This window comes from Drosophila virilis, chromosome 4 (genome assembly GCF_030788295.1).
Source record: "Drosophila virilis strain 15010-1051.87 chromosome 4, Dvir_AGI_RSII-ME, whole genome shotgun sequence".
Taxonomy (NCBI): Eukaryota; Metazoa; Arthropoda; class Insecta; order Diptera; family Drosophilidae; genus Drosophila; species Drosophila virilis.
The window spans coordinates 14,750,094-14,777,657 of NC_091546.1; the positions used below are offsets into that span (position 1 = coordinate 14,750,094).

The window sequence follows — 27,564 nt, forward strand, 5'->3', positions numbered from 1 at the left end:
TGTTATAGCTACGCCACAAACAGCGAATGTCAGCTAACAAGTTAATCTAGTAAGATTTGTTTACACAATGTTGCTGATTTCTGCTATCAGCTAGGAGAACTTTGAATATACGCGCTATCAAAAGAGCTGCCAATGAATGCAATCGAAATGCTATCGATAAATATACTTCGACCAGTGCTTAAAAATGTCATTTTAGTATACGATATTTTTGTGCTGTGTTTTATTTTTATTAAAATTGCAAGTTTGCAAAATATAGCACTTCATTACACAATAACTATTTATAATCACAATTAATTGCTTATATTCATTAAAATACTTTTTTTTTAAACCATTTCTCTTATCAATAATGTAGAGGTATTGCCTTAAAATTTTACGAACACTTGCGGAAGGCCCGTAATGAAAGACTCGATTATATTAAATAGATATATATCGCACTTATCGATATGTCTGCTGCCGCAGCTAACTTTAAGTTGTGGCAGTGTGTGTCAGTGACACAAACGAGGAGTATTTGGAACTCGTAGCACGCGAATGTCTCGTTGTTGTCACTCGGCAAGTTTAAGTGTCTTTAAGGTTGAGATACGTCGTCGTTACGTTAGTGAAATTGCTTAAATTGATGAAATCAACGCAGACCAATTGATGTGCACAATAATTTAATTGTGTTTTCAGTGCAATCTATGAGAAAAATGTCGTGCGCGTTGCGTTAACAATATGAAAATAAATCGGAAAGTGTGAGAGAGAGATAAAGATAACTAAGTGCAAATGTTTGTGTGGCGAGCTAAACTGAATTATGCTTAAAATACAATTTATATAAATTGCCAACAAGCCAAAAATTAATAAGTGCAACAATCACAATACAGAAAAATAGCAAGAGCAGCGTTTAAACAGGTAAATAATTGGCTGCGACGACAAAAAATTTACACACACTGCACGCAGTTTATGTGGCAGAAATTCAACAAAATGCCATTGATAAATTCAATTTGTGCACATACACACGTACAAATTTACACATGCATATATTTATAAATATGCTTTGATATAAGCAAGGGCATTGTCGGTAATATAAGTATCTATAATTTATGTATGTATTTAATAGTATAGTATATACATATGTATATTGGTGTCGCCGTTGCGTTATTTCGTTGTGCCCAAAAGAGATACGAAATTCCCAGAAACGCATTTTCTAATTTAGACCGATTTCTGAGAAGTGACAGACAGCCAAGCGAGCCGCCAACAACAGCAGCAGCAGCTCAACGAGACCAACAACAATGCGCATACATACACATATACACACATACACATACTTGTATATGCTTGCTCTCGCGCTCACACAGAGCGACTTAGCAACAACAACAACACAATGGCAAAGGCAGTATTTTGTGGGCAAAGGGAGAGCGGCAAGTTGGCGGCTGCTGATGTTGGCAGCTGCTGTTGCTGTGGCGGCTATTGAATGAAATGCTGTTGCTGTTGCGGCTGCAAACATTTAACACCACAAGCCGAGCTGAAGCTGGCCTCACACACACACATGCACGGACGCTCAAGTAAAGAGAGAGCGAGTCTTGACTCAATTCGCCTGAAGCCATACTTCATACACACTCGACGTCTGCAGCGGCAATATTTTTTTTCGACGTACCCTTCACAAGAAAAGGTGTTATTAACTTTGTTGTTGTCTGTAATGCACACACACACACATTTTGGTTAATTCTTGTTAAAAGCGGGTTTTTGACCAGCTTCTTCCGCTCATTTCCTTGAAATTGTATTAAAACTTTTGAGTGCATTTCTGTGGGCTCTCTGGGGTTTTTAATAGCTTTTCATGTGAAATTGAAATTGTTTCCAACACAGCCAAAAAAAAAAAAAAGAAAGAAAAAGGATAAGTGTAATTGGGGCGTTGTTTAATTGGCATGTCTAGAGATGTGCCCGTGGGCCCAACAAGATCTTTACGGCCATGTTGCCATGGTGTCTGAACTTCGGAGCAAACAAAAAATGTTGAGCACTTTTTCAATATATCAATATAACATTTATCGCGTTTGTTCATGCGCAGCTGCTTTTTGCGATTTTCAAGATAATTAAATTATTTTCAAAAATGCGGACTGCTTGAAAACAAACTGTTTTTTCGGGAACAGGTACGAATATTAATATTTTTTGTAGATATCTCACTTAAATTAAAAAAAAAAAAAATATATATATATATATATACTCTATTTTAAGAACGTAGCGCGAATTATATTTTATGTGTGTCATTTTTTTTAAAGGGCCTTTATTGCGAATATATGTAGCTGCTGGTCACACTGTCTTGTGATATCATAATAGAGCTACGCATAAACACACAAAGATTGCTATTTCTCATTTTCCCCCCACCCCGCTGGCACGCTGCACCTATTGGCTTACGCTCAGCTGCTGCTGCTGCTGCCGTCGTAGTGGCTATTTTTTTTTCTGCTTCTTCTCCCCTCTTCCGTATTTCTATTGTATTAGTATTTGTTATACGATTTACGTGCAGATTTCGTGGAAATCTAAAGTGATGTTTGTGTGTGTGTGTGTGTGTGTGTGTTGTTGTTTTTTCTTTCTTTCATTTTGCGCTCATTGTTAATTGTTCGCGTGAATTTTGTTCAATTGAAACGCAATGCCAAAAGTGAAATGTGGGCAAAACACTCAATTTTTGTTAGAGTGGAATTCATTATTGTTGTTTGTTTGCTTTTATGTTTTGTTGCTCCTAATTGTATTTCATAGTAAATCATCAAGCTATATATTTATGCATATAGCTCTGGTCTGTTTGTATTGTTATTGTTAGACTTTTGAGTAACCGGTTCAAGTTTTTTTTTTTTTTTATTATTTTCAAACATGTTTTTGTTTTTATTTATTTATTTGTTTATTTGTTTGTTTTCAATCTCATCTGCCCGACTTTCAAAAGCAGCTGACGACCTAATCTATATTTGTCCGAGCCGTCGCCTAGTTACCAATTACCTGTTACACCTGCTGCCCACCCCCATTGACCCCCCCAACCAGTTGTTGTTGTTGTTGTCTCTTACCCGTTTCAGTTCCAGTTCCACTATCTTAGCCACATGCTCATGCCCGTCTTCTTCTTCTTGTCTCTTGTCTCTGCCGTGTGCACATATTTGCCTTCAATTTCCATGGAAAACGAAGCGCTTTTGATTGTTCTTGGAACTGCCGTTTCCCAACTTTGCAAACGCTCTCCTGATAAGCGCACCGTTGGCCTGCCATATTCACCTGAATACTATCAGACCTGACCGTTAAACACTGTAATTTTCGTGTGAATTGTGATAAGTAACATTAATTGCAATAGTAAATACCGCGAAAAGTCCCAAAGTCAAAAGGTTGAGTGTACACAACGTTACGTTAAATGCTTCAACAAGTAAATATTTTAATATCTTTTAGCTTTTAACAGTTTTGCAAGCTCCGATTTGTTTAAGTACAAAGAATCATATGCGCATAACTTTTGAAAAATTAACTCTTAAACACTGATTATTGCTTACAATTAATTAATTTATGCCTCTTCACTTTATCAATATCTGTTTCATAGTCCTCTGTTGGTTATTCAAAAGTTCCCCAAGTCTATTCCGATACCTAATTTAGTGACTACATTTAGTAACTGTTACTCGTTACAGTTGTGATTAAGTCACGATTCGACTCGATTCTTGTTTTGAATTTCTCATATTGTATGCCTGACCACTTTATCAATATCTGTGTCAAAGTCCTCTCCTCCATGGTTCAATAGTTGCCCTAGTCTATTCTGGTAACTGTTAAGGTAACTGTTACTCGTTACAGTTGTGATTAAGTCACGATTCGATATACATATGTATCTTTAAGCAAGTATTATTGTTTTGAATTTCTCATATATGCCTGACCACTCCATCAATATCTGTTTCCTCTCCTCCATGGGCTTGCCCAAGCCCATTAATTATTCCCATTCGTAACTATGTGCCTATATTTAGTAACAGTTACTCGTTAGAGCTGTCACGATTGTTTGTATGTGCATTGCACATCTCTAGTTGACACTTTATTTACTCTGGTGGGCGGCAACACTCACAGACTTTACAATTTCGTAGTAATTTATCAATGAAATATTGTGGAATACTTGGAGTATCTTTACAGTTGCCTGGAATTGTTGCATGTGTGGGTAAAGCACACACATGCAACGAATACATTAAGTACTATAATTTACGGTCTCTGTTGATTTTTTTATTTTTTGCCTATCGGCTTCCGGTTGAAGGCAATCGTAATCGCTAAATTTATAAATTTAATCGGTGCTATTATATACGTATGTATATAATATATATTTGTTGAACAAATAAAGAGCGCTGATTGTCGCTTCGTATTGTTCAGTTGACGTTTCTGGGCTGCACAAGAAGGTAACTATACGAAATGTATTGCCTTATTTGGCAATGTCGAAGTGTTTGCTTGTGGGGCTCGATAATAGTTAAACCTACCTCAATAGGGGGCACAGGTATGTACCTATGAATCGTAATACATTATGATAAAAGCGCCTGTCATATGAAAGGTGCCAATGGGTCTCGTAAAAAATTGAAACTTTTTGTAGAGCTCGAGGGGAGTTACTAGGGATTATATCGGACTGCAACTGTGTTCAGCTATGTCCTTAAAGGAGGGGCGAAGGGAATAAATGTATTTATATAAATAGTCTTATACGACTCTTATACAGCTTAGATCATATTTAGATTGATGCCTTTTTCTACTTGTTTAAGCTGCGCTTAAAACGCTTCTGTCGTATCTCCGAGGCTTTGCAAGGCATCTTTACAATTCAAGCCCATTCACCGTTAGACGCTTATGCTCATGAGTTGTATCTAAAAGTTGCAAAACTTTCAGGGTGTGTGTCTGCATATGTAGTTATATCTGTATCTAAACATGCCTAGGCCGAACCCATCTTTTGGGCAACCTTGACAAATGTCCGACGCACAGCCCGCAGCTGGACTAAAGTGTGGCAAATTAAGTTGAAATTTTGTTAGTGCTTTCGTTTAATCAGAAACCAGCAACAACGCACACACACACACGCTACAGGGATTGTATATGTGTGTGTGTGTGTGTGTGTGCTGCGTACCTTTAAACAACTTCATGACTTCACCAGCATGTGAGTACCGTGTGCATACATATTTTCCAAGAATCGCTCATGTGCTGTGTGTTGTGTTGTGTTTTGTATTGTGGATTTATCATGAGAGCCTTTCAGCGGGGCAGCGTTTCTACGAATTTTGCCACTTTTCACATTCATGTTAATATTATTATTGTGCGTCTTCTTCGTCTTCTTCTACTGCTTACTTTATACTATTATGATTACTATTTTGCTCGTACATTTGTATTGCCGTGCTTACTTTAGTACCTAAAGGCCATTGTATTAGCCCCACATACGCACACATATGCATATATTATTTAGATAATGCCCAAAAATTCGCGATAAGAAATTAAAAAAAAAAAAACAAAATATTTTTATCTGAGAATTGGTTTAAAATGTAAGCCGTTATTTTTGCAAATTTTTTATTTTAAGCCAAATAGTGAGCCACCCTAATGTCAATAAATTGCCACATTACACTGAACACCCCTAGTGCAGCTATCGAGTTGTAAAGACGCTTGTTCAGCGCTAAAAAAAAAAAAAAACCAGAGTTACCAAGTGTTCAGACACTTTTAAATACTGTTATGTAGAAGCTATAAACAATATGTAGATATGTATATTCATATCTATAGTACATACGTGCACAAATGTACTTATAAACAATGGCATCTTATGAGAATTTGATTTGATTATTTTTGCTATTTGTGTTGTTTACCTACGTCAATGAGATTCCTCTAGGTATTCCAATGGCAATGGCCATATCTCAGGCATATCAGTCACGAACCGCATGATAAGCATACGAAGCGATAGAAGGAGACAAAGAGTACTAAGCACGTGAGTAACAGAGAGAGGGAGAGCGAGAGCGAGCAAGTCATAGATAAAAGTAATAAAATCAAGCTCGAGCCTCATGCCGTGGGTGAGAGCAGTTGAATTCGGTGGAATTGCTAATTAAATTGGCATATGAAAGCCGAATTGCCATGAGAATTGTTCATGTTCATACTACAATTTCGAGCGAAGCGTAATGAATGGAGAGGAGCAAATACGTATTATATATATTTTCGGCATGAGTGTGGGGGCGGGTGAGTGGGCAAAATGAAAACGTAATAAATAAATCTCATTTCAATTTTCTTGCGAAAAATATCAAAATGAAATACACTTTCTCAGGCCGCATTGTACACCGCCAGCTACCGCTCTGCCCCGACCGCGCTGCCCAAGAATGCCTCGTTCGTTGCGCTCCTTTGGCACTTAGCGCTTTGTTGCCGCGCTCGCTCTGCTTTGCATGTGATTTTGTTTTCAAGCGAAGTTCATTTACGAATTCCAAGTAACTGCAAAAGCGAAAAGCGAAAAAATGAAATAAACAGCAAGAAGAAGCAACAGCAGCCAGCAACGGCAACGGCAACAAAAGTAATTGAATTCGCTTTAAAATCCTACGCCCGTCTGCCTTGCCTGCCTGCCTTCCTGCCAGTCTGTCTGTTTGTCTCTCTGTCTCTCTCATTCGTTTTTGTTGCCTACCCATAACGCTCTGTCCTGGTTGCTCATTTCACCTCCCTGCCCGTTGTTGTTGGTGATGTTGACTTTTTGCTCGCGCTTTAGTTTTGCACTTGCCGCCTGCTACTCAACAACTGCTATTGCAGCCGCTTACCGAGCAATGTGCCTCCCCCGTCATTCGGCTCATCCACCTGCCTCTCCTGTTCACACTGACCGCAATTCATTTTGTGTTTTGTTGTGACAATTTCAGCGTAAAAACATGACAATAGGCAGCAGCCAAGCTTGAGCTTGGGAGCAGTTTTCGCAGTTTTGCCTTTTCCCTTTTCCCTAACCATTCAAATGGGCTTTTAATGCGCAGTTGATGGTGGCAGCGGGCGAGGGAAGGAGTTATGTAAAAATCGAGCGGGTGGCGAATTGCTGGGAATTCGCATTCATAAGATACACGAGTACACAGCTTCATGCTGGCGAAATTGCGACTTAACTTTGGCTACGTTTTTGTTTCGCAATACTCAATTGGAAAAGTTTCGCGAACTCCTTATTCCCAAGAACTTCCGCTCTGATATAACTTTTTAACTGTGGCAACTGTGCAGTGCTCAACAAAGTTTGAAAATGCTGTGCATGCTTTTGTGTGTCTTATACAACACTACCTTAGGTTCTCTAATAATCGGTTATCGATTAAACCATTTTACTTACACTAAAATCGCTTATAAACCGTTTCTTCTGAATAACTGTCATTTGTATAGTTTATTATTTTTCTCAACTATTTTTGAGCTACTCACAAACCTTTTGATACCAGCGCTGGGGAAATATGCACAGGTGCTTATTAGAAATATGTCCAGCTTTTCTGCTTACACATTCATATTCTGTATATATATATATACATGTGTATATATGTCGCGCTCCCCTTTTCAATAGAGTTTACGGTGAAACGTTTATCAACGTTTTTACCACGAACAAGTTATGTATTAGATCATTATCTGTATTTGGATTTCTGATGAAATTTCGCATTGTCTGCAGCACTTCCAGCTCAGGGCAACGAGGCAAAAAATATTATAAAACAAAATGTAGAAAAAAAAAAAAAAAATATGAAAGAAACTGAAGAAAGAAAAAGGTTCGAAACGCGGACCCTCTCGAAACGCCAGGCGGGCTGCCAAATGCACGCAGCAGTCGCAGTAGCTCGTGCCCCGCATCTCACACCTCCTGGAGCGCAACCCCAATGCGCTCCAGTGACTCATACCCTGCCTCCTACCTGCCTACTTAGCCTCATACTACTATATATACATATATATATATATACACATCTATGTATACGTTTGTGTGGTAGCCCAAAGAGTGTTGTTATAAGCGCGCTATGCGGTTTTATCTGGTGTGCTTCAACTTCAGGTTTCCATTGAAAGTTGGGGGCTGACTCGTCGTCGCTCGCCGCCGTCTCATGCGGGTCTTTCTCGCACACATAAACACACACGTACAACTGGATTTCATCATATTCGTAAATATAGTCGGATGTTTTCAGTTGAGAATAATGTGTATAGAATAATCGAAACAAAACGACGAGAATCGTGTCATAATACTACAACCTGATTCATTGCGCCCGCCCCCATTGATCGGGCATTGAGAAAGGTCGCTGCCGATTGAAAGGCAGCACGTGCTGCAGCTTGTTAGCCATAGATGGCGCCACACAGTTTCAATTTGCTAGCGTTATCAATTAGTATTTCCAAATAAAAAAAAAAAAATATACTTAAAATTCATATCGAATTCCGGTTAAAAACGAAGTATTAAGCTTTGTCCAAAAAAGAGAGCTTTTGGACTCTATCGCATTTCCGGGAAGTACATTCAGCTTTTCGAGCAAATGGTTTTTTCCAATTTTAGCTGCAATATTGTTTTTCCCAACCCTCGCGTTCTGCCCCTCTCCCGATGCCAACAAATTGTGTATGCACTGTTAATGATTTAATGGGCCCCTGCGCAAAGTTTGAAAGCGTTTCCACGCCTGCAATGCGGGCGAAATTTCCCAGAAATTTGACGCGAGTGCTCGGATTCGGTATAAGGCTGCAATTATGAATAGCTACAACTACGCGGCAATTGGTTAAATTCAGCTGGCTACTTACTGATTACTGATTACCAATTAGCGATACGAATTGCTGTCGATTTCTGTTGAAAAGCCAATTAAATGATGTCAGACTCAGTTGACTGTGATTTAACAGCATGATTAATTACAAAAGCAAAAAAAAAAAACCTATCATGGCTGCAGAATTTCTGATTGCAATGCCTGATACAGTATTACGCTATTGAAAGAACATTGCAATTAATTTCAACTTTAATTAGCTGTAATTTAAACGAATACAAGTTTTCATTGAATTGTATTTAATTTAAGTATTTTCGAAAGAAACAGCTACAAATTTCAATACAGTTAAGTATTTTTGATATAAATACAAAATATCGATCAAATCAATGTTCGAATTTGCTCAAACTTGGCATAACTCGAAAACTTTAAGAATTAGTTATACCAAAAATTGGAATATACGTTCTGGAGTAGCTAATGCAAATGAAAATTATTAAGATACCGTCTTCTTGAAGGAATATTTATTTAAGCCTAGAAAAATTCCTAAGTTTGCACTATATCCTAATCCTTGTAGCTACTTTCAAAGTATTTACGAGAAAAAAATATTTAAGCATTATATAATATCTGGATAATGTTAATTTTTGTGACAGCCGCAATTAGCGGGCGCTTTAGGTCGTTGGCATTTCGTATCGCCTGATCGGTGATCTAATGGTTCAATGAAATATCCCATATGACAGCTTTTGGTATTTTTTTTATTTTTGGCTTGGCAACATTTTCAGAAGTTTGATTTTTTGTTTTGGGGAAACTTGGACTAGCAGAAGTGACTCATTAGAGACGTCTGTCATGGTTGCCCTTGGCGCATGACGCATATTATTACCTAGCTTTTTCTTTTTTGTTGCGGCGATAAGGATTCCGACTCTTGCGCAAAAGCCCCAAAAAACAAGCAACAAGAAAACGCGTCAGACAAACTGGGGACCTAATGTGTGTGTGTGTGTGTGTGGGGGGGTTTATACGAGTCGCGTTATCAATGAATCTTTGCCCGCAATTCTGATGAATGAACGCTTACTGTGTAAACTTGAATGCGACTCTCGGAGCTCAGGGTTCTCGCTGCTGGGTCTCTCATTACGATTTCAATGATTTGTGAAATTGGTGTTGTGTACATGCATATTGTGTGTGTCTATGCATGTATGTGATTGAGGCTAGATTTCACTTACACTCCAGTCGCTGGTCTAAATATAGCCCGGATTAACATACGCAACGATACGTTAGCTAACGATATAAAGATGTGGAACTCTGGGTCTCTTTCTGTGTGCGCCAGCCGATGCGTGGGATTGCTATGTGCGCCATTGTTTTTAATGGGCCATTCCTGGAGCACGGCGCGCTGCATGAGTCAGTCTGGCGGGGGACCTCTTCGTGGGCGCCGCTTGGAGCGAATGCAAAGTGTGTGTGTGTGTGTGTGTGTTTGTGGAGGGGGTGGGGGGGACTCATGTTGTATCTGTAAGTGCATTTAATTGCTTACACCCAACTTCAACTCTACTTAAGTAAGTAATTAAAGCTGAAAACTAGAAACACAGTAGCTACTGCTATGGTTGGGGGGCGCGTTTGTTGCTGTAGGTCAAGACATTTCACACTCGGTTAAATGCGCCTCGAGACATGTGATTGTTGTGAGAGAATTGCGCAAAGCTAACAACAGCAAATAAACTGGAATTTTTATTTTTCATAATTACTCATTTACTGTTTTCTGATAAACCAAGCAACATTTAAGCAGGAAACATGTGTTAACGCTTAAAAAACGCTGCCAGTGGAAACAGTGCAAAAATTCCAATAAAATACTAATTGATTTTAATGCGATCTAACAAATTAACATTGTTGTTCAAAAAGGCACAGATTTTATATAACTAACGTTTTTAATGTGGAAAATTTTGAAGCTCATTGAAATTCCCCTTATTTTGTTTTTCTTTTTACATTTAATTAAATATAATTAGCCAATTTAATGTATTCAAGTTTTCATTTTCTTTGTCTATATTCATGGAAAGTTGAATACTCGTAAGCATAACGGTTTTTTTTTTTTTTAGTATATACCATAAAATATAATCTAAAATATAATAAGCTGGCCACACCGTCAGCCTAGGCAGTTGAAAATGCATTTACAAAAAGTGGCAACGCCGCAACAAGCATTAAATTGCATATAATTTGAATTAAATGTGAATAGCAATTAATTTTACTCGTTTCTTTTTACAGTTGCATGTAGCAGGACCTGTAAAGGAAACAAAGATAGACAGCTTCTCCAATGGGTCATCAATTGAGCAAACGAACAGACCTCATCGTTGCCAGCCAAAGCCAAAGCCAAAGCAGAACCGAGAGAAATTCCAGAAGCAGCAGGCAAACGGATTTGGAGCAGGAGACGCAGCAGCCAGATATTGCTGAAGCTGGCGAAAAGGCAACGCCAATTGCCGAGGAGGCGTTAGCAGAGGTGCGACAAATTATAATTAAAATACAATTGGCCAAAATGGAGGGCGGCAACGACAGTGCGGAGCAGCAGCAGCAGGAGCAGCAACAATTTCCACTGTCCGAGGGCGTCGCGATGTCTGCGGACGCGCTCAATGCAAATGAGCAAATTTTAAGTGTGGCAGTGGGTGCGGCAGCGGGCACAGGTGCGAGTCGAACTGCGGGCAGTTCAACGGAAGCGCCAAAAACAAACGAAAGACAACTCGTGAATAACAACAATTTAGCGGGAAGCGTTGCGTCGGCGTCGGCTGCGGTCAGAATGCTACAATTGCACGACCACGACCATGATGATAATGATGACGACGTCGTCGTCGTTGACGACGCCGAAGATGCCGAATTGGAAATGGCAATATCGTCGTTGCTGCGTCGGCGGCGTCGCAGCAGCAGCGGCGGCGGCGTCGGCGGCGTCGGCGCCGAAGGCGTCGAGTACTGCGAGGTGCTCGAGCCGCAGCCAGTCAGCGATATGTTGTCGAGCGGAGCACAACGCGCGCAAGGTAAATTCAACGGTAGCAAAAACAATTTATAAAACCAATTGTAATTTTATTATCTTCTGCTCTCTCTCTCTCTCTCTCTCTCTCTCTCTCTCTCTCTCTCTCTCTCTCTCTCTCTCTCTTTAGCACCCAGCGGCAGCAATAGCAACAGCGGCAACAGCTGCTGCCGCAGTCGCAGCAGCAAGGCTTTGGCAACTGGCGCCGCAGGAACAGTCACATCCAAGCGTCGTTGCTGCAAATGCAAATGTCGCGATGCATTGCGCGGTCTGCGCGGCATGCTGGAGTCGAGCACGGGCAGTGCCAGTGCCGCCGCCGCCGCCGCCAAGGACAAAAAGGAGCCGGCAGCAGCTGCTGTAGCTGCGCCTCGCAGCAAAACGCGCAGCAGCGCCGACAGACGCTCCACACCGCCTACGCTTAGTGCCAGCAGCGGCGGAGCAGCTGCAGTGAATCGCCTGCAAACGCATCGTCAACGCAATTCTGTGGCCGTCGCTGAGCCCAGCCAGCTGGCGATTTGGGCAGCGCCCGCCATGGGCGATGTCATCATACGCATCAGTTCCCAGCCGCAGCCGCAATTTTTGATGGAATCAGCTGCAGCTACCGCAGCGTGCAACAATTGTAATGCGAACACGCCCGTGGTCACGATGAGCCATCAGGGTCTACGCTTGGTGGCCTCCACACATCCAGATCCTGCTGCTGCGGCGGCGGTGGCAGCCGCGGCGGCAGGAGTCCTGCCCGCTTTGACCATAGAACAGCCACGTGCCGCAGTTCCGCTGAATGCGTACGGTGCCGGGGTGACGGTTCATTCACAAATCGATTTTATGCACTGCCTGGTGCCGGATCTGGAGCGCATCATCAATAGCAGCTTCTATTGGGGCAAAATGGATCGATACGAGGCGGAGCGTCTGCTCGAAGGCAAACCGGAGGGCACATTTCTGTTGCGCGATTCCGCACAGGAGGAATTCCTATTCTCGGTCACATTCCGCAAATACGGACGCTCGCTGCACGCGCGCATCGAGCAAAGCGGCCACAAGTTCAGGTGAGTCAATATAGATAGATAACCAACATTCACATGACACATGCACGAACCAGTCAACTTGTTAAAGTGAGATCTGCAATTGTTGCTGGCTCGGTTAGCAAGTTGCACGTGGTTCTCCACTTCGAGGAATCGATTGCCAACCGACTTTAATCCGTTCCTTTTTAATATTAGCTAACTAACTCCTAAACTTTCTTTACATCCACAGCTTTGATTGTCATGATCCGTGCGTGTTTGCTGCTCTGACGGTTACCGGACTGCTGGAGCATTATAAGGATCCGTCGTGCGTGATGTTCTTTGAGCCGTGCTTGACCATGCCGCTGCATCGCCGACAGACATTCTCGCTGCAGCAGCTGGCGCGCGCAACAATTGTCTCGAATACCACATACGATGGCATCAATCAGCTGGAGCTGCCGGGTCGCCTGAAGAGCTACCTCAAGGAGTACCACTACAAGCAGAAGCTGCGCGTCAAGCCCTGCGATGCACACACACCAGCTCCCTACTATGCTAACATATAGTCCGCGGCCACAACGGCGTTAGTGGCTGCTACGCCGGCGGCGGCGGCGGCTACTCTGCAGTTGGAGCCAATGCCTGCGGCGGGCTTCTACTACGAGGATGTGGACAGTGGCAGCGATTGTGATGCGGACGATGACGATGATGAGGCGGTCAACATACGTGTTTCGTATGTGCAGCATGCTGAGGTTGTGGCACAGCTGCGCGATTGCGCCAACGTCAGCAGCCGGCGGCAGCCACAGCCACAACAAAGGCAACAACAGCTGCAGCAGCAATTGTTGAGGCTGCCCAATCGCCTGGTCGCCGCACTTGGTCGCCTCTCCGCCAATCTCAACTGCTATCAGCCCGTGGCAAGAACGCTGCCAACGCGCAATCAAGTTGCCGGCAAACGTGCCGCCTGATGTGTGCTAGAACCAAAATCAAATACAACTTAGAGACAATCCCAGTGCGTCGTCGTGTGCCGAAGCCAAAACTCCAAAAGCAAAAAAACAAACAAAACTAAAATACATAAAAATCAAAATATTCTATAGTTAATGCAAGTAGCCTTTAAAGCGTAAAGTGTAACCCTAAGTATTACATATTCAAACTGAAAGATCCTCTCCTATATACGATATTTGCTACATATATAGCCTAATATATATATATATATATATGTATAGATTTATTATCCATACCAACTCGCTCCGCATTTGTTTCCCAAAGTATTTAATTTTGCAATTTTCAATTGAATTTGTTAAAGTATTTTACAAATTGTATATTTGCTGGCGTCCTATTTATTCAAACATCTTTTAGAATTTTTGAGAAAATTAAATTATTTGTACATATTCAAACCAACCACACCCCCCCACGCCCCCTTTTCGCCACACACAACTTAGGCGTTAACATACGTAGATATTATATTACAAATTAATAGCGTACAACTCTCATTAGCCAAATTGCAAGTAAACGTGTTTGTTTTTTTGTAAATTTAATTTATATACATATATATATACATATATGTATATGTACAGGAAAATAGTATTTTATTTATTTATTCTAATTGTAATTCGTGGCTGCGCTAAAGAAATATATTTTTAAATTTTCCAGTTGTACATAAATCAATTATAACATACACTTTAGTTTATTATTAAATACTCCTACTAGGTGGTTGCTGTTAATCGTAAATATTACAAATATCAATAACAATATATATATATATAAATACCCTGTAAATTATGCAGTTGTTTCAAAGCTTATACAAACAGTTACATATCGGAATGTTCTACGTGTTGAGTATGAGAAACAAATAAAAACAATAAACAAAACCAAATAAAAAATAAATTTAAATAACTAGAATTTTCGAAGAGCGATCACAGTTATTTGAAAATTATTTTTTCATATAATATATTCATTAATTACAAAAGCTCTTGAAACTCGAAAACTTCTATAACTAAAAATATATGTGTCAGTGGATATTTTTGCTTAAATGTTGAACAACAGAGTACAGTGAATGCTCTTATTAACGGACACTTTTAAATATTAGGGAATATTATAATTTTAAAAAACAAGCATTTTTTGCCTGGCTTTTTAATTCGACATTTGATTTAAGCGGAAATGTGTTTTAGCAAAACCGTGGAAGCAATTAAGTTTTCGTTGCAAATGAAAAACAGATATCCCTTAAATTGCTGCCCGTTTTCAAAATTTCCAATATTAGCTGACATTCCAAAATGTACGTTAAATAAGTTGATAGTTTAATGCGGTGTTTACCAACACTACATATGGTCGATGCGTCAACACTGAGGCCTATCGACCGACCACCACAATTTGTTGCCAGTCACAACGAGTCACAGTGTTTGTTACGGTCACATTTTTAGCGTAGCATCTTGTTTTGGTTTAAACGAATTTTGTTTTAGTTTCTAGCACGCACAAATAACAGAAAAACGATAATATGCTGACGTTAACACGCTGCGCCTTTCTGCTGCTCTCGCTGGCCGTTTGTGGTAAGCTGTTGCCTGCACTGAACATGCTGTTTTTGATCAATTCACATATTGGGTGTGGCTGCCAACTGTTTACTAATTGAAATTGTTTAATTACTCATTTCATCAAATTAGGCAGCTGGGCCATACGCTGCTACCAGTGCTCATCGGACCAAGATCGCAAGGGTCACGACAGCTGCGGCGCCTACAAGCCCTTCAATCGCACCGAACACATTTCTATTGAATGCAACAGCGATGAATCTCACATGCCTGGCTCCTTCTGCATGAAGGTGATACAGCAGGGACCACGCGGCTTCATCTGTGCGTATTCAGTTATAACAGTTGGTTGGAGTTAGTGCTCATGTTTTATATTTTCTGTACACAGGGGATGGCCGCTGGCGTCAGGTGATCCGCCGCTGTGCCTCCGTTTCGGACACGGGCGTCACAGGCGTCTGCAACTGGGGCGTATACGAGAACGGCGTCTACTGGGAGGAGTGCTATTGCTCCAGCGACAGTTGCAATGGCGCCAGTCTATTGACCATGCACAAATCGCTGCAATTGCTGCTTGGCTTTGCACTGATGGCAGGCGCAGCAACGTTTATGCGCAGCTAGAAAACTTGGGGGAATCGCATGCCCAGCAGCATTAAAGAAGTGCCTTTCCAAGTCGGATGTACAGCTCAGAGGAAACACTTAGTTTCTAGTTGAATTTAAAACTGTTGTCCACATTCCGTCCACACTTTGTATTTAATTTTAAGAGCCACAATAGCTGTACACATTCCGTCCACATTTTGTATTTAATTTTAAGAGCGACAAAAGTTGTACACTGAATCTCGCAAAACATATTTTGTGCATTTCACAACTCGAAATATATAATAGTTCATATCGTAGGACAAATTTACACTAATCGACCTCAGCGATGTGCACCTGCTTGGCCAACACCTTAATGCCGCTCTCCATCCAGCCCAGGCTGGTGTCCTTGGCCACCGCCGAGTAGATCATTGTGGAGCCATCATCGAAATGTTTCATCGCCAGATACGACTTCCCGTTCTCCAGCCAAATGTGTTTCTCGTCTGGCGTATCCATGCCTGGCCGTGCGAAAAAGACCGATTGCCCAAAGTGATCCTCATTGTTATACTGTAAAAAGCCAACAGGTGAGTTAGTACAGGAATTTTCTAAATCTCAACTGTCGCCACTTGCCCATTTCTCGTACAGCCTGATCGGCTGATGCGTTTGTGTCCAGCGCAGCACTTGCAGATAGAACCTCATGAATTTGTGCACATTGCGCTTCACCTCGAACGAATCGGATCTACTAAATTTGGCCATCTCGGCCAGCGTGCTGTTGCAAATGATACGATCCTTTGGCCGGGCCAGCGTGCCACTAATCCCGTACGCCACACGGAGCATGCACTCGAAACTCTCGTCCAGCAGTTGATTCAGCGTGGTACTAGCCTTCGGTTGGCCTTTGGTTTGCACCATAATCAGGCAAGGTGGTCAGTTAATTTGGATAATAGTCAAAATTCAAATTCAGAATATAATAACAAAACTATCTGTGTTTTTTGGGAATTTTAGTTTAAAAAAAAATCTCTCGAATGAGATACGAATCATGTCATATGTAGATCTTATAGTTCGTTCGAAGTTCAAGATTCGAGGAGTTTGTTTTTAATTTTTCAACAATTATGCAATAATTTATTCAAATGAGATCAACTAATTATATAAGCTGATCGAATTGGATGCGTTACAGCAAAATTACATTGGATCCAAGACTTCCGCATATATATATGCTGTATGCAATCCATGTACTTAGACATTTTAGTTTTCGTTTGACAAAATTATAAAATATATCTCGTGTATCCAACTTTTAAATCCTGCTTATTAACAATATATATTTAGATTTGCAGACACACATCGGCTATGGAATCCCTCTAAAGGAAAAGTGTTTTAAGATACTCTTAACTCTTCGTAAATATCTAATCATATACAAAAGCAATATTCTGTTTATTTATACATTTTTTTATGCAAAAAATATTACAAAATGTTTGAGAAATGTCGTAATTAGTCCTTGAGTACAACTGGTGCGTACCAGCTGTTCCCCGAAAGGCTGCAGACAATGCAAAAAAGTGCCAGATTAAAATTCATTTTTCTTACGATAGACTCTGATAAATTCCCTCTGTTTATATAGTGTTTAGCCAACGCAAATGTAATTATCGGCGTCTTATCCGATTTGAAATGCTTTTCGGACTATAAGACAAAGAAAACTTATTATATAATAACCGTGCAGGCATATATCTAATTGGCTAAGCCTTTTATAAGACTAAGAGTTATATTTAAACAATATCTTAGTTTTTAATGCGCTGAGCAAACTGAAAAACAGTTTTAATTTCGACGAATATCTGAAGAAGATTACTTTAGAAAAAAACATGTTCTTTCTTTTTATCCGGCCAGAAAATATTTAAATAGGTTTTGAGCGGGATGTGAAATTAAAAACTTATATATAATAAATATATAGCGATAATTTAATAGATAATAAGAATAATGTGATAATAATATATAAATATTTATTACATTTTTAAAATGTTAAAACACACACAATGCACACTACCTAGACTTCCGCAAACGTGCATATAGGTATTTTATGCATTAGATCGAACATATATATTATTTTTATATTGAATATATATTACATATAATATTAAAGCTGGTTTGGCGACTCGAACTTCGAGACAGCTAAGTAAAGAGTTATTATTAATATTAAATATAATATAATGCATATCGTATGAATTTCCATTCCTTAAACATTTTGATTCCTGCTTATCAACTATATATTTAGATATGCTGTCGCACATCGATATTAACTCTTGAGGAAATCTTGTTTAAGATACGCCTCCACTCTTCATAAATAATTAACTATGTACATTGCTTTATCCTGCTTATTTATTAATTTGTCATAACGAAAATTATTTCACAGGGGGACACTTGAAATATGCCGGAATTATTCTTTGAGTAGAGCTGGCGCATTCCAAACCTCTTTCCAGCCGCCCGGCAAGATTTGATTTCGACGAATATCGGGAAAAGGTTTCCTTTAGAAATAATAATTGTTTTTTCTTTTTGTTACGCAAAGTCCAGTCAGAAATTATCTAAATAGTCCACAATCTCAGAAGTCTATATTAAAATAAAATCGATAAGAGGTTAATAAATATTTAAATAATAAATACATTTTAATACCCTTGCTAAGGATAAAACTATTTTGCGTGATATGTGTAACGCATAGAAGTAGATATCTCCGACCCCATAAAGTATATATATTCTTAATCAATATCAACAGTCGAGTCCGTCTGGCTGTCTCCTTCAGTTTTAATGCTATCTTTATGAACATATATCATATGGCATAGGAACGATCGTTCGAAAATGAAGTTGTATGAAAAACTTTTTTGTTAATCAGGACCAAACTCGGCATTTACAGATCTCGCTGTGGTCCCTACCATTAAGCAAAATCTTACTTATATCGGACTACTATATCATAAAGCTGTCATAGGAACGATCGGTCGAAAAGTGTATTAAGTCTTCGGTGTGCCGAAGATAGCCCTGTGGGTTTCTGAGGGTTTATGTATAAAAAACAAAACACCAATTGATATTCTTTATTTTATAACATTTATTTTTGCAATTTTTGATTTTGTGTTCAATATGTATACGTTTAAGTTAACATTAACTTAACTGTTAATTAATTGTATAATTTGTCGTAATTTATTTTTTCTGACGTTATGCCCAAACTCTATTTCTGAAAAATTGCGCGCCTGTTAACACTTTTTTTTTTTTATTTTTAAAAATTGTACGCTAAAATTCAAAAGTTTTCCTTTTTTTTTTTATTAATTATGCTTTTACCATACTAAAATCGACTCGTTTTGCTAACCTTAAGTTTTTATGTATACTGCATTTAAGTAGATTTATGTTGAGTTAAGTAAATTAATTTTGACTAATTACTTAGAATTTAAAGAGCACTAAACCGAATTGCAACAAAGTACTGTGAGTGAGTGCGTCGAAATAATAAATTACTTTATGCTAAGGTGCATGAGAGAAATAATGAAACATCAGGCTAAGCCCTAGGGCATAGCTCTATGAGCTCTACCAAATGACCTTCTACAAGGTAGCTGGCCCCTTCCAACCAGGCCAGTATCTCCACCAAATTCTTCCTTCACAATCCGAACGAAGTGAAAAAAGTTTGCTCAATGTTTGATTTTCTTTTGGTTCTGTTGATGGATGATCGAAAATATGTTTGAAAACCGATTAAAACTGGGCGCATGTTTAAGAAGCAGAACAGAAATACAATTAATTTAGGAATTTGAAGCGGGCGAAATGCGATTATGCGTCGCGTAGATCGAGAGATAAGAATAATTTAATTATAATTTAAAAAAAAATTTAAGTATTTGTTTGAAATTAGTAAAAGTCATAAAAGTCCAACTTTCAAAGAATGTCAAGTATTTAAAATTTATAAAAAATTGCATCGTTGGGCTTTCCTTTCACGAATCTCTGCCACGCATAAACGCATCCAGCTAAACAATATTACAGGCAGGCAGACAGACAGGGACATATACACAAACATTATTTAAGTCTAGTTTAAGCGAATTACTGTTGTTGTTGTTGCTGTTGTTGTTTCGTAGATTTTGCAAACAAAATCACAAAGTGAAGCAGAAAGCAGATCGGGGTATCCTAAACCACAATGGGCGTGCGTGCATCCAAGGTTTTGCTATCCGTCAGCGTGGAGGACAATGAGCAGGAGGTGTTGTTGTTGTTGTTGTTATTGTTATTGTTACTGCTGCTGGGCTCCTCCTCCTCCTCCTCCTCCTCATTGTTGTTGTGGCCATGCACCTGCACGTGCTCCGTCAGGGTCTGCGGCTCACTGGACACAGACGGCGGCGATTGCGCCGGCGGCGGGGGCGTGTGTATGGCATACAAACAGCTGCTCGATGTGGACGATATGGAGCTGTGGCTGCTGCTGCTGCTGGGCGTTGCCGGCGGCTGTTGTTGCTCCGCCTGCTGCGAATGGAGCTGTGTGATTAGCGTCGCTTCCTCCTCCTCGCTGCTGGTCAGCTCGTTCAGCTCCGCCACGGTGCGATGTATGCGTATGTGCTGCACATCTCCACTCTCCTCCTTGTCCAGTTGGCTATTTAGCTCGTAATACAGCTGCAGGCTGTCATCCACAATGGGCGCAAAGAGACGATGAAATTGACGCAGCAATTCGGCCTCATTACCCAGTTCCACGTGCTCCTGCCCCTCTAGCTCAGATTCCAGTTGCTCCTGCTGCTGCTGCTGCTGCTGCTGCTGCTCTGCTGCTTCTGCTTGATAGAAACTAAAATCAATTGCCTCTTCTACGACCCTTCCATGCTTATCAACAACATTTATTGAGCAATCTTTAACACTTCGTTGACCGCGTCAGACTTTGCCCTTCGGCGATTTGCATTTCGAAGGCGTCGCATTTCCGGTCAACCTAAAGAGAATAAAAGCGGTTGAAATTTATGGAAATTATTAGAAAATCTTTATACAGATTTGTGATTAATTGTGTGGGATTAGAGCTTATGCTTAAGTTTCTCTTTGAATCGGGCACGAGAACATTAACATTAAAAAAAAATAGATAAAATGCATTTCAGTCTCTTATATTGGCTACCCACCCGCTGGAGTCCTCCTTGCCGGTTTGTGTCTGCGCCGTGGACACCGTGTTCTTGCTGTAGGGCGCCTGGAACGAGGTCGATGTGATGGTAAAGTAGCCACCGGGTTTTGGTTTCAGATGCCGGTTATTCATCTGCATGTGCACAGTCTTCATGAACTCGATTTGGTGGGCCAGCTTCTGGATTTGCTCCTGCAAAAACGTGAGTTAAAGTTTAGATATGGTTCAAATAATATTTGCTTAGATTGCTTACCTTGAGTTCCTCGTTCTCCTGGTACAGATCGGGCGACTCTTCGGGCACCAGGCCAACGCCGTTGAGCGAAAAGGATGCGGTTATGCTGCGCACCTTGGCCTTCTGATCCCATTTGTCGCCCTGGCCCTTGAGGACACGCGCAATTTTCGGACCAAAGACCAGGGCAATGGTCGTCGTCGTGGATAGCTGGGTGCGCACAAAGCCCAGCATGTATTTGTAATCGGGTCCAGCATTCGGAAAGAGCATTACACTAAACGGAAGAGAATTTGAATGTTAGAGGAGTGTCGAAGGTAAGGCAAAGGGTAAGCCTAATATCTAAGGCTTAGTATATTACCGATAATACTTTATATATTATTTGGATCATATTTTTTACTTTGAGGGTCAAACATTCTTCACAGTCAGTTATTACCCGGCTTTGCCCGGCCCAAGAATAACGTTGCAATTGAGTTTGAAGCCAATTGGAAAACTGGAAAACTTCGCATTTGAGTACCTGGGGTGGAGTCCCTCTTCCTTTTGAATTCCCCTTAGCAGAAGAGATCAAATCCAGCTTTTTAGAAACTTACTTAGTCGGGACAACAAGTTTTTGCCTTTTAGCCCAAATGTTTTAGCTCTTAGCCAAATCCTAACCTTGCGTAACCGTAAGCCTAAGCCTTCACAAGTGCGCCGGCAATCCTGCGAATCGAACTTGACCTACGACTAAAAATTAGACTTAAATTACGCCGTCGGCGAACAGGGGCAACAAGTTAAGTACTGTATGAAAAAGAAAGTTTAGCAACAAATTGCATTAATTATCAAAACACTTGAAAGGATTTCAATTTGGCAGCTGGCAGCGGGTCGAAGTTGGCAGGAAGCCCGCGCCGAACGTAGAACTTGGCAAAGAAATCCGTGGAATGCCGATGTAAACAAAATGCGGCGAGTAAGAAACAAGCGGACAGAAAGACGACCAGACAGACGGACGACCAGGCAGGCGGGCAGACGTACGGAGCAGACGGAGCGGGGAGCAGACCGACAAAAAGGATTACAACGGAAACGCGCGCGCGCACAAAGTGAAGGAATTTAATTAAAACGGGCATTGCGAAATTGTGGACATGATGTGCTAGCAGATGCCCACGGATTACCCAAGAAAACAACCAAGCCTGCAAGCCCAGCTTGGCTCACGATTCGAACCAACGACTCGTTTTCTACATATATCAAGGCTTGGGTTCGGCAGCTAAACCGGTTCAAGATTGGGTTCATTGGGTTCAGAATATTGCTTAATATATGCCAGAGATGTGGCAGCTGATGGAAGACTTACTGAAATGCCACCATGGCAATGTTCACGATGGCAATGTTGTAGATGGCATAGGAGATGAGACGCGCCTCATTGTAGAGACTCTCCGCGTTGCGGACATTATAACAGACCCGTATGCCCCAGGCCAGAAAGAAGACCTCGCCAATGGCCAAACTGTGATCCCACCAATTGTACGAGCATTGCTTGAACTTAAGATGATGCTGATCGTAGATCTGGAAGCAAAAGAGATGAAACGGGTTGAGAAACTGGCAACAGGATAAACAGTCTCCAAGTTGATAATTATCAAAAACATATGAAGGGATTTTAATGCATTAACGAAATATCTAATGAATCAGGACTTTGAAAATATGTATGAAAAATCCTTTCATTCTTCCTTCATATCTTATACTTACCACCTCAGCATAAGGCGTGGCCGAAATAGTCCAAGTGCCCAGATAGATGAGCATTACGAGCAATATGGGCACCATCCACTGCAACAGCTGCTGATCGTTCAGCTTGATCTTATGGGCCGACTTGACGCGATATGTCAAGGACACACTTAAAAAAAAGAAGGCACTGATTATGAGAGAGAGAGAGAGAGAGATCAACTTACCGCCAGGTCTTCATCAGCAGCGAGGTGTAGGTAATGCAGAAGCCCATGTGACGCGTCCACTTGGTGGCAATGCACCAGGTGGTGTCCAGGTATGGAAAAATTGCGACCATCTGTAAAATATTAAAAGGGATTTGATTTCGATTTATAACGACCTTCGCACTTTAATTAAAGGAACAGGAGAACCAGGAGCTGCTGCAAGTGCCACTCAAAGTGCCCTTAAGTTGACAGCGGATATGCCCAGAAGGCAGTTGACAGGTGGCTCGGTCAATGGGTGGAAAAGTCCACCTGCCTCTTTGGAAGCAATTTGAGCAAAGAGGAACTTGAGCTCGCAATTTATTAATTTTATATAACATTAATCAAGCTCGTGGGGTTCAAACTCCAGGTTTGTTGAATACGACTTTAAAAGTGGTTCGCAAAATGAACTAGTTAGGCTGAAAGCTGAACTAGTTCTAATTAAGTCTATTACTGGTTCCATTTTAACTGCAGCTACAAATTTCTTTATCATAAAAAATCACTAAATCGTTTAAATACAGCACAAAAATCCGTTTAAAGACAAATTAGGTAGAAGATCTAGCTCCACTTTTTATCTTTCCCTGCGACGACCTTGGTGGTTCCCCATTGTTTGAATCTTCATTTCCATTTTGCTTGCTGCTCTTTTTTGTATCCTCATTTCCACTTTGCTTGCTGCTCCTCTTTGATCCCTCATCGCCGTTTCGCTTGCTGCTCCTCTTGAAATCTTCATCGCCGCTTCGCTTGTTGCTCTTCTTTGAATCCTCATAGTCACTCAGCATGCTGCTCCGCTGTGAATCTTCATAATCACCTTGCTTGCTGTTCCTATTGGACTTGGCGGCAGCTGCGACAGGTGCTTCCTTTAGCGATGGCCTGGTAAGCGGAGTCATGCATTGGTTGCAGTCCTCCATGCCCGGAGTGTACTCCTCGATCTGTATGGTGGTCTCAAAGAAGTTGTAACGCTTGTGAATCAAGGTGGTGGCCTTCTCCAGAATGATCTGAGGATCGGCATCCTTGCTGATGGCCAAATGGGCGGAGAGCGCTATCTTGTTGATGCTCAGCGCCCAGATGCGTAAATTGTGGACATGCTCGACTCCTTCGATGCTAAGGAATGTGCGCTGCACCTCGCCATAGTCCATATAATCGGGCGTGGCCTCCATGAGCACCATCATGACATCCCTAAGGATGCGCAGCGTGACCAGCAGGACAATAAACGAAAAGACAAACGTGCAAATGGAATCGACAAACGCCCATTCGGGCTTAAAGAAAATAATGCAGGCGGCCAGAAAGACGCCAAAGCTCTGAATTATATCGCCAACCACATGGATATAAGCGGCTCTCACATTTATGTTCTCAGTAGGATGGTCCGTACATTGTCTGGACACCGAGGCTGGCATCAAATGTTGCGCCTTGCTGGTGTCCTCAATGGCCGTCTGGTGGGAGGCATGCGCATGCAGCCGGGGCTCCCGATTGGCCTGCGCGGACGAGTGTCCGCCATGCGAATGACCATGGCCCAATTGGATGGCCATAATGAAATTGACAACAATTGCCAAGGCGGAGGTAATCAACATTATGCTGGCGTTCACATCGTGTTTGCCCGTGATCAGTCTGTCCACGGCCAGCCAGACAAGTATGCCCGTAATCACCCAGATGAAGTAGACGGAGAGCATGGCGCCAATCACCTCGGCGCGATACCAGCCAAAATTCAAGCGCTGCGTCGAGGGGCGGGCGCTCAGATAGAGGGCGAACAGCGAAATGAGGAAGCCCGCCAGATCGGTCAAGAGATGAGCGGCATCTGTGGCTATGGCCAGGCTGCGTGAGAGTATGCCGCCAATGATCTCGCAAATCATAAAGGATAGGCACAGGATGCTGGCCACGATCAGCTTGCGCCTGGCCCTCTTGTCCATGCCCTCGCCGTGACGCTCGTAGTGGCAGTGATCCCGATAGGTGGTCGTTATGTGCGAGTGTCGTCCAATTATTGTCAGGGTGCGCATCGATTCCGAGTGCTCCAGCTGGCCGGTCTTCTTCTCCTCCTCCTTATCCCTGACCTTATCCACTTTATCCACAACAATCACCTCGCTCGGCATGCGACTGTTCTCCGTCAATGGATGCACCGCATCTTTGGCCAGGTTAGGCTCAGCCACAGTATCCTGTGATCCCGGAAACAGGTAACGCATCAAGTTGCTTGTCAAGGAATTCTTGTCGGGCAAATCGGCAACTTCAGCTCTGGCCTTGTCCGAACCCTGCTCCTCGGCTGGCGGCATTGTTGTAGAAGGCGTAAAGCCTGGACTAACTGAAGTCTTGCCAGCGGCATATGGAATGGGTGGCACCTGGCTAGCGGTAACCACCTGACGCAGTGCAGCACCAGCCTCTTTGGGCGCACGGGCACGCACACAGCTCGAGCTGATGGTGTCGGTAATTGCAAGAGCGGAGTTTGAGTCACCAACTGCTTGGATATCTTCCGCCATGTCCTCACTTTTAACCAGGCTTCCAGTTATTAATTGAGGTACACTTGTAGTTGGAGTCATCTCCTTAACAGCTGGCGTTTCCAGGCGAAGATTAGGAGCAATTGCATCCATTGAAATGACCCCATCAGCTTTTGGGTCGTCTGGCTCTGCTCTGGTAGTCTCTGGCTTTTCACTTGACACGAGTCTAGCTCGTCCAAAGTGTGGCAAACGCGAAAAAAATGTTGCTGCTGGCTCCATTGCAGTTTTTTCGGTGCCAGCTGCTGGATTAGTTGAGGAAACTGTCTCTTCGGGCACATTACCAGCCCGATTGGCCGAACTGCCAGCTGCGCCTGTTGTTTCGGACTTGTTGGCTACCACCTCCGCAGACCCTGGCGGTTTAGTTGGAGATGCTTTTACGGAGGTCTCCATTGGGTCTGCCAATTCCTCGGGCGCTGGACTGGAGTTCGGGGCTGTTTGAGCTCGTCCGAAAAATGGCAAACTGCGAAAAAAGGCAGTTGGTGCTGTGGTCTGTGAAACTGTACTGTCATCGGCAGCTTCTCCGAGATTATCTGAACCGTTGGCCGCGGGCTCAGCAGATGCTGTTCGGGCTTGATTAACAGCTTTAACAGCTCGCCCGAGTATATTTATATGGCTAAGAAGCGCAGCGGATGTCTTTTCTATTAAGGAGTTCACCGTATCTTGGGCCGCGTCTGAATTGGTGAAGTTAGTCGCAGACTCTTGAGCTAAATTGGTGTCCATTGCCTCCGCAGTCGACGCAGCTTCATTTTTCGCTGGTCTAGCTCTACTGAACGAAGGCGAATTAGCAAAAAAATTAGCGGCTGAGGTCTTCTTATCCTTCGGATCGGCAGACTCTAGCTGACCAGCTGCACTCGTGGCAACGCTCGTGGCAACTGGTTCAGTTGCGCCCTGTTTATCTCGACCGAATTGGGGTATATTATTAAAAATGCTTGGCTTTTGCTCTTGTTGCCTTGGCGTTAACATGTCTTCACTGGTCGGCTGTACATCGCCTGGCTCGTAGTTCAGAGCCCGTCGAATTGGCACCGTCAGAATGTTTATGGAACCCGGTTGTCGTTCCTGCTCAGCTGGCTGGGCTGCTGGCAAGGACTTGACTGCCACCAACTCGGTGGACGCCGGGGATGCCACCTTGACTGGCGTTTGGCTGCGAATTACGAGCTCTGCTTCGTTCTGTGCCTTGGCCTGATAATAGGATTTGGGCTTGGAGGCAGCCTCAATGCGCTGCAATCTTTGCTGCTCTTCTGTCGTTATCTGCTCCGGCAGCTCCGCTAGGGAAGTAATCTGAACGTAAACTGGTTGCATCACATTTTTGCTTGCATCTGACGTTTTGAGCCTGTCGGCCCAGGTGTCATTCTGCTTGGGTATTGCTTCGCTGGCCTTCTTCTTCAGCTTGTCTCCCCAAGTCTCGGATTGCTTGGGTACTTCCGGGGTTCGCTTCTTAAGCTTATCAGCCCAAGTCTCTGACTGCTTGGATGTCTCCTCGGTGTCCTTCTTTTTGTGCATATTTGTCGAGGGCTTAGCTGCTAGCTCGGCGCTGCCCTTCTTGAGTTTATCTGCCCAAGTCTCGGACCGCTTGGGAGATTCTTCGGTTCCTTTTTTCTTGAGCCTATCTCCCCAAGTTTCCGACTGCTTGGGAACCTCATCGTGGGCTACCCTCACCTTCTCCGAATGCTTTGGCTTGTCTTCCTGTGTCTTCTGCCTGTGCGTGCGCAATGCCCTAACGTCTTTGTCGCCAATTAGCGCCGAGGTTCCCGATTGAAGTCCCACATCGGACACATTCTTGACCCACCTATCTTTCGTTTCTGGCGACGCGTTCTTTTTAAGATTATCTATCTGGCTTGCAATATGGCGTGGCTCTTCACGATGGCTCGTTCGAGTCTGCCGCGGCTCAATATCTGGTATCTTAACCATTTCACGTAGTGCGGCCTGCATGGCTGCCTCATCCTCGCTTTCGTTTTCGCTCTCGCTGGGATGGGGCAAATTTCCGCCACGCTCCGTTGTTCGTTTGTTGTCGCTCATGCTACAGATTTTATGCTCCTTTATTTTACACTCAAACAAACTCTGATTAGAAAATCAGTTACATTTATTAGTATACGATACGCATTGAAGCTCCCAAGGCTGCCATAACAACCGCTCCCAACCCGCCCAAACAACCC

At 42.3% G+C, this 27,564-nt stretch overlaps 6 protein-coding genes across 7 annotated transcripts in view; 3 read left to right on the forward strand and 3 right to left on the reverse strand.

The window, feature by feature from the left end:
• Positions 1-477: 477 nt before the first annotated feature.
• LOC6627901 (uncharacterized) lies at positions 478-13,171 on the forward strand. 2 transcript variants are annotated; one of them, XM_015172481.3, is made up of 4 exons: positions 478-885; positions 10,863-11,623; positions 11,747-12,656; positions 12,862-13,171. In XM_015172481.3, exons 2-4 carry the CDS (start codon positions 10,912-10,914, stop codon positions 13,169-13,171), a joined length of 1,932 nt encoding a protein of 643 aa, XP_015027967.1. In that variant the 5' UTR covers positions 478-885; positions 10,863-10,911. The 2 variants fall into 2 exon arrangements, with proteins under 2 accessions (XP_015027967.1, XP_002051815.1); XM_002051779.4 differs by lacking the exon at positions 478-885 and adding an exon at positions 4,381-4,459.
• A 69-nt stretch (positions 13,172-13,240) lies between these two features.
• Positions 13,241-13,567, forward strand: LOC116651544 (uncharacterized). Its single transcript, XM_032438109.2, has one exon. The coding sequence runs from the start codon at positions 13,241-13,243 to the stop codon at positions 13,565-13,567; it is 327 nt and encodes a 108-aa protein (XP_032294000.1).
• Positions 13,568-14,984: 1,417 nt separating this feature from the next.
• Positions 14,985-16,008, forward strand: LOC6627899 (UPAR/Ly6 domain-containing protein crok). The gene is made up of 3 exons (XM_002051777.4): positions 14,985-15,145; positions 15,257-15,442; positions 15,507-16,008. The coding sequence occupies exons 1-3, from the start codon at positions 15,094-15,096 to the stop codon at positions 15,731-15,733; spliced, it is 465 nt and encodes a 154-aa protein (XP_002051813.1). The 5' UTR covers positions 14,985-15,093; the 3' UTR covers positions 15,734-16,008.
• LOC6627898 (uncharacterized) lies at positions 15,897-16,597 on the reverse strand. Its single transcript, XM_002051776.4, has 2 exons — positions 16,319-16,597; positions 15,897-16,255 (listed from the first exon to the last, which is right to left on the reverse strand). The coding sequence occupies exons 1-2, from the start codon at positions 16,595-16,597 to the stop codon at positions 16,022-16,024; spliced, it is 513 nt and encodes a 170-aa protein (XP_002051812.1). The 3' UTR covers positions 15,897-16,021.
• Positions 16,598-18,768: 2,171 nt separating this feature from the next.
• LOC6627897 (probable G-protein coupled receptor CG31760) overlaps positions 18,769-27,564 on the reverse strand; it is a 43,465-nt gene continuing 34,669 nt past the window's right edge. The window contains 6 exon segments of the mRNA XM_032438725.2: positions 18,769-20,603; positions 20,785-20,972; positions 21,034-21,283; positions 22,328-22,536; positions 22,717-22,861; positions 22,917-23,026. Coding sequence (XP_032294616.1) covers positions 19,826-20,603; positions 20,785-20,972; positions 21,034-21,283; positions 22,328-22,536; positions 22,717-22,861; positions 22,917-23,026 — 1,680 coding nt within the window. The 3' untranslated portion in view covers positions 18,769-19,825.
• On the reverse strand, positions 23,125-27,468 carry ZnT33D (Zinc transporter 33D). The gene has a single exon (XM_015173455.3). The coding sequence runs from the start codon at positions 27,425-27,427 to the stop codon at positions 23,474-23,476; it is 3,954 nt and encodes a 1,317-aa protein (XP_015028941.1). The 5' UTR covers positions 27,428-27,468; the 3' UTR covers positions 23,125-23,473.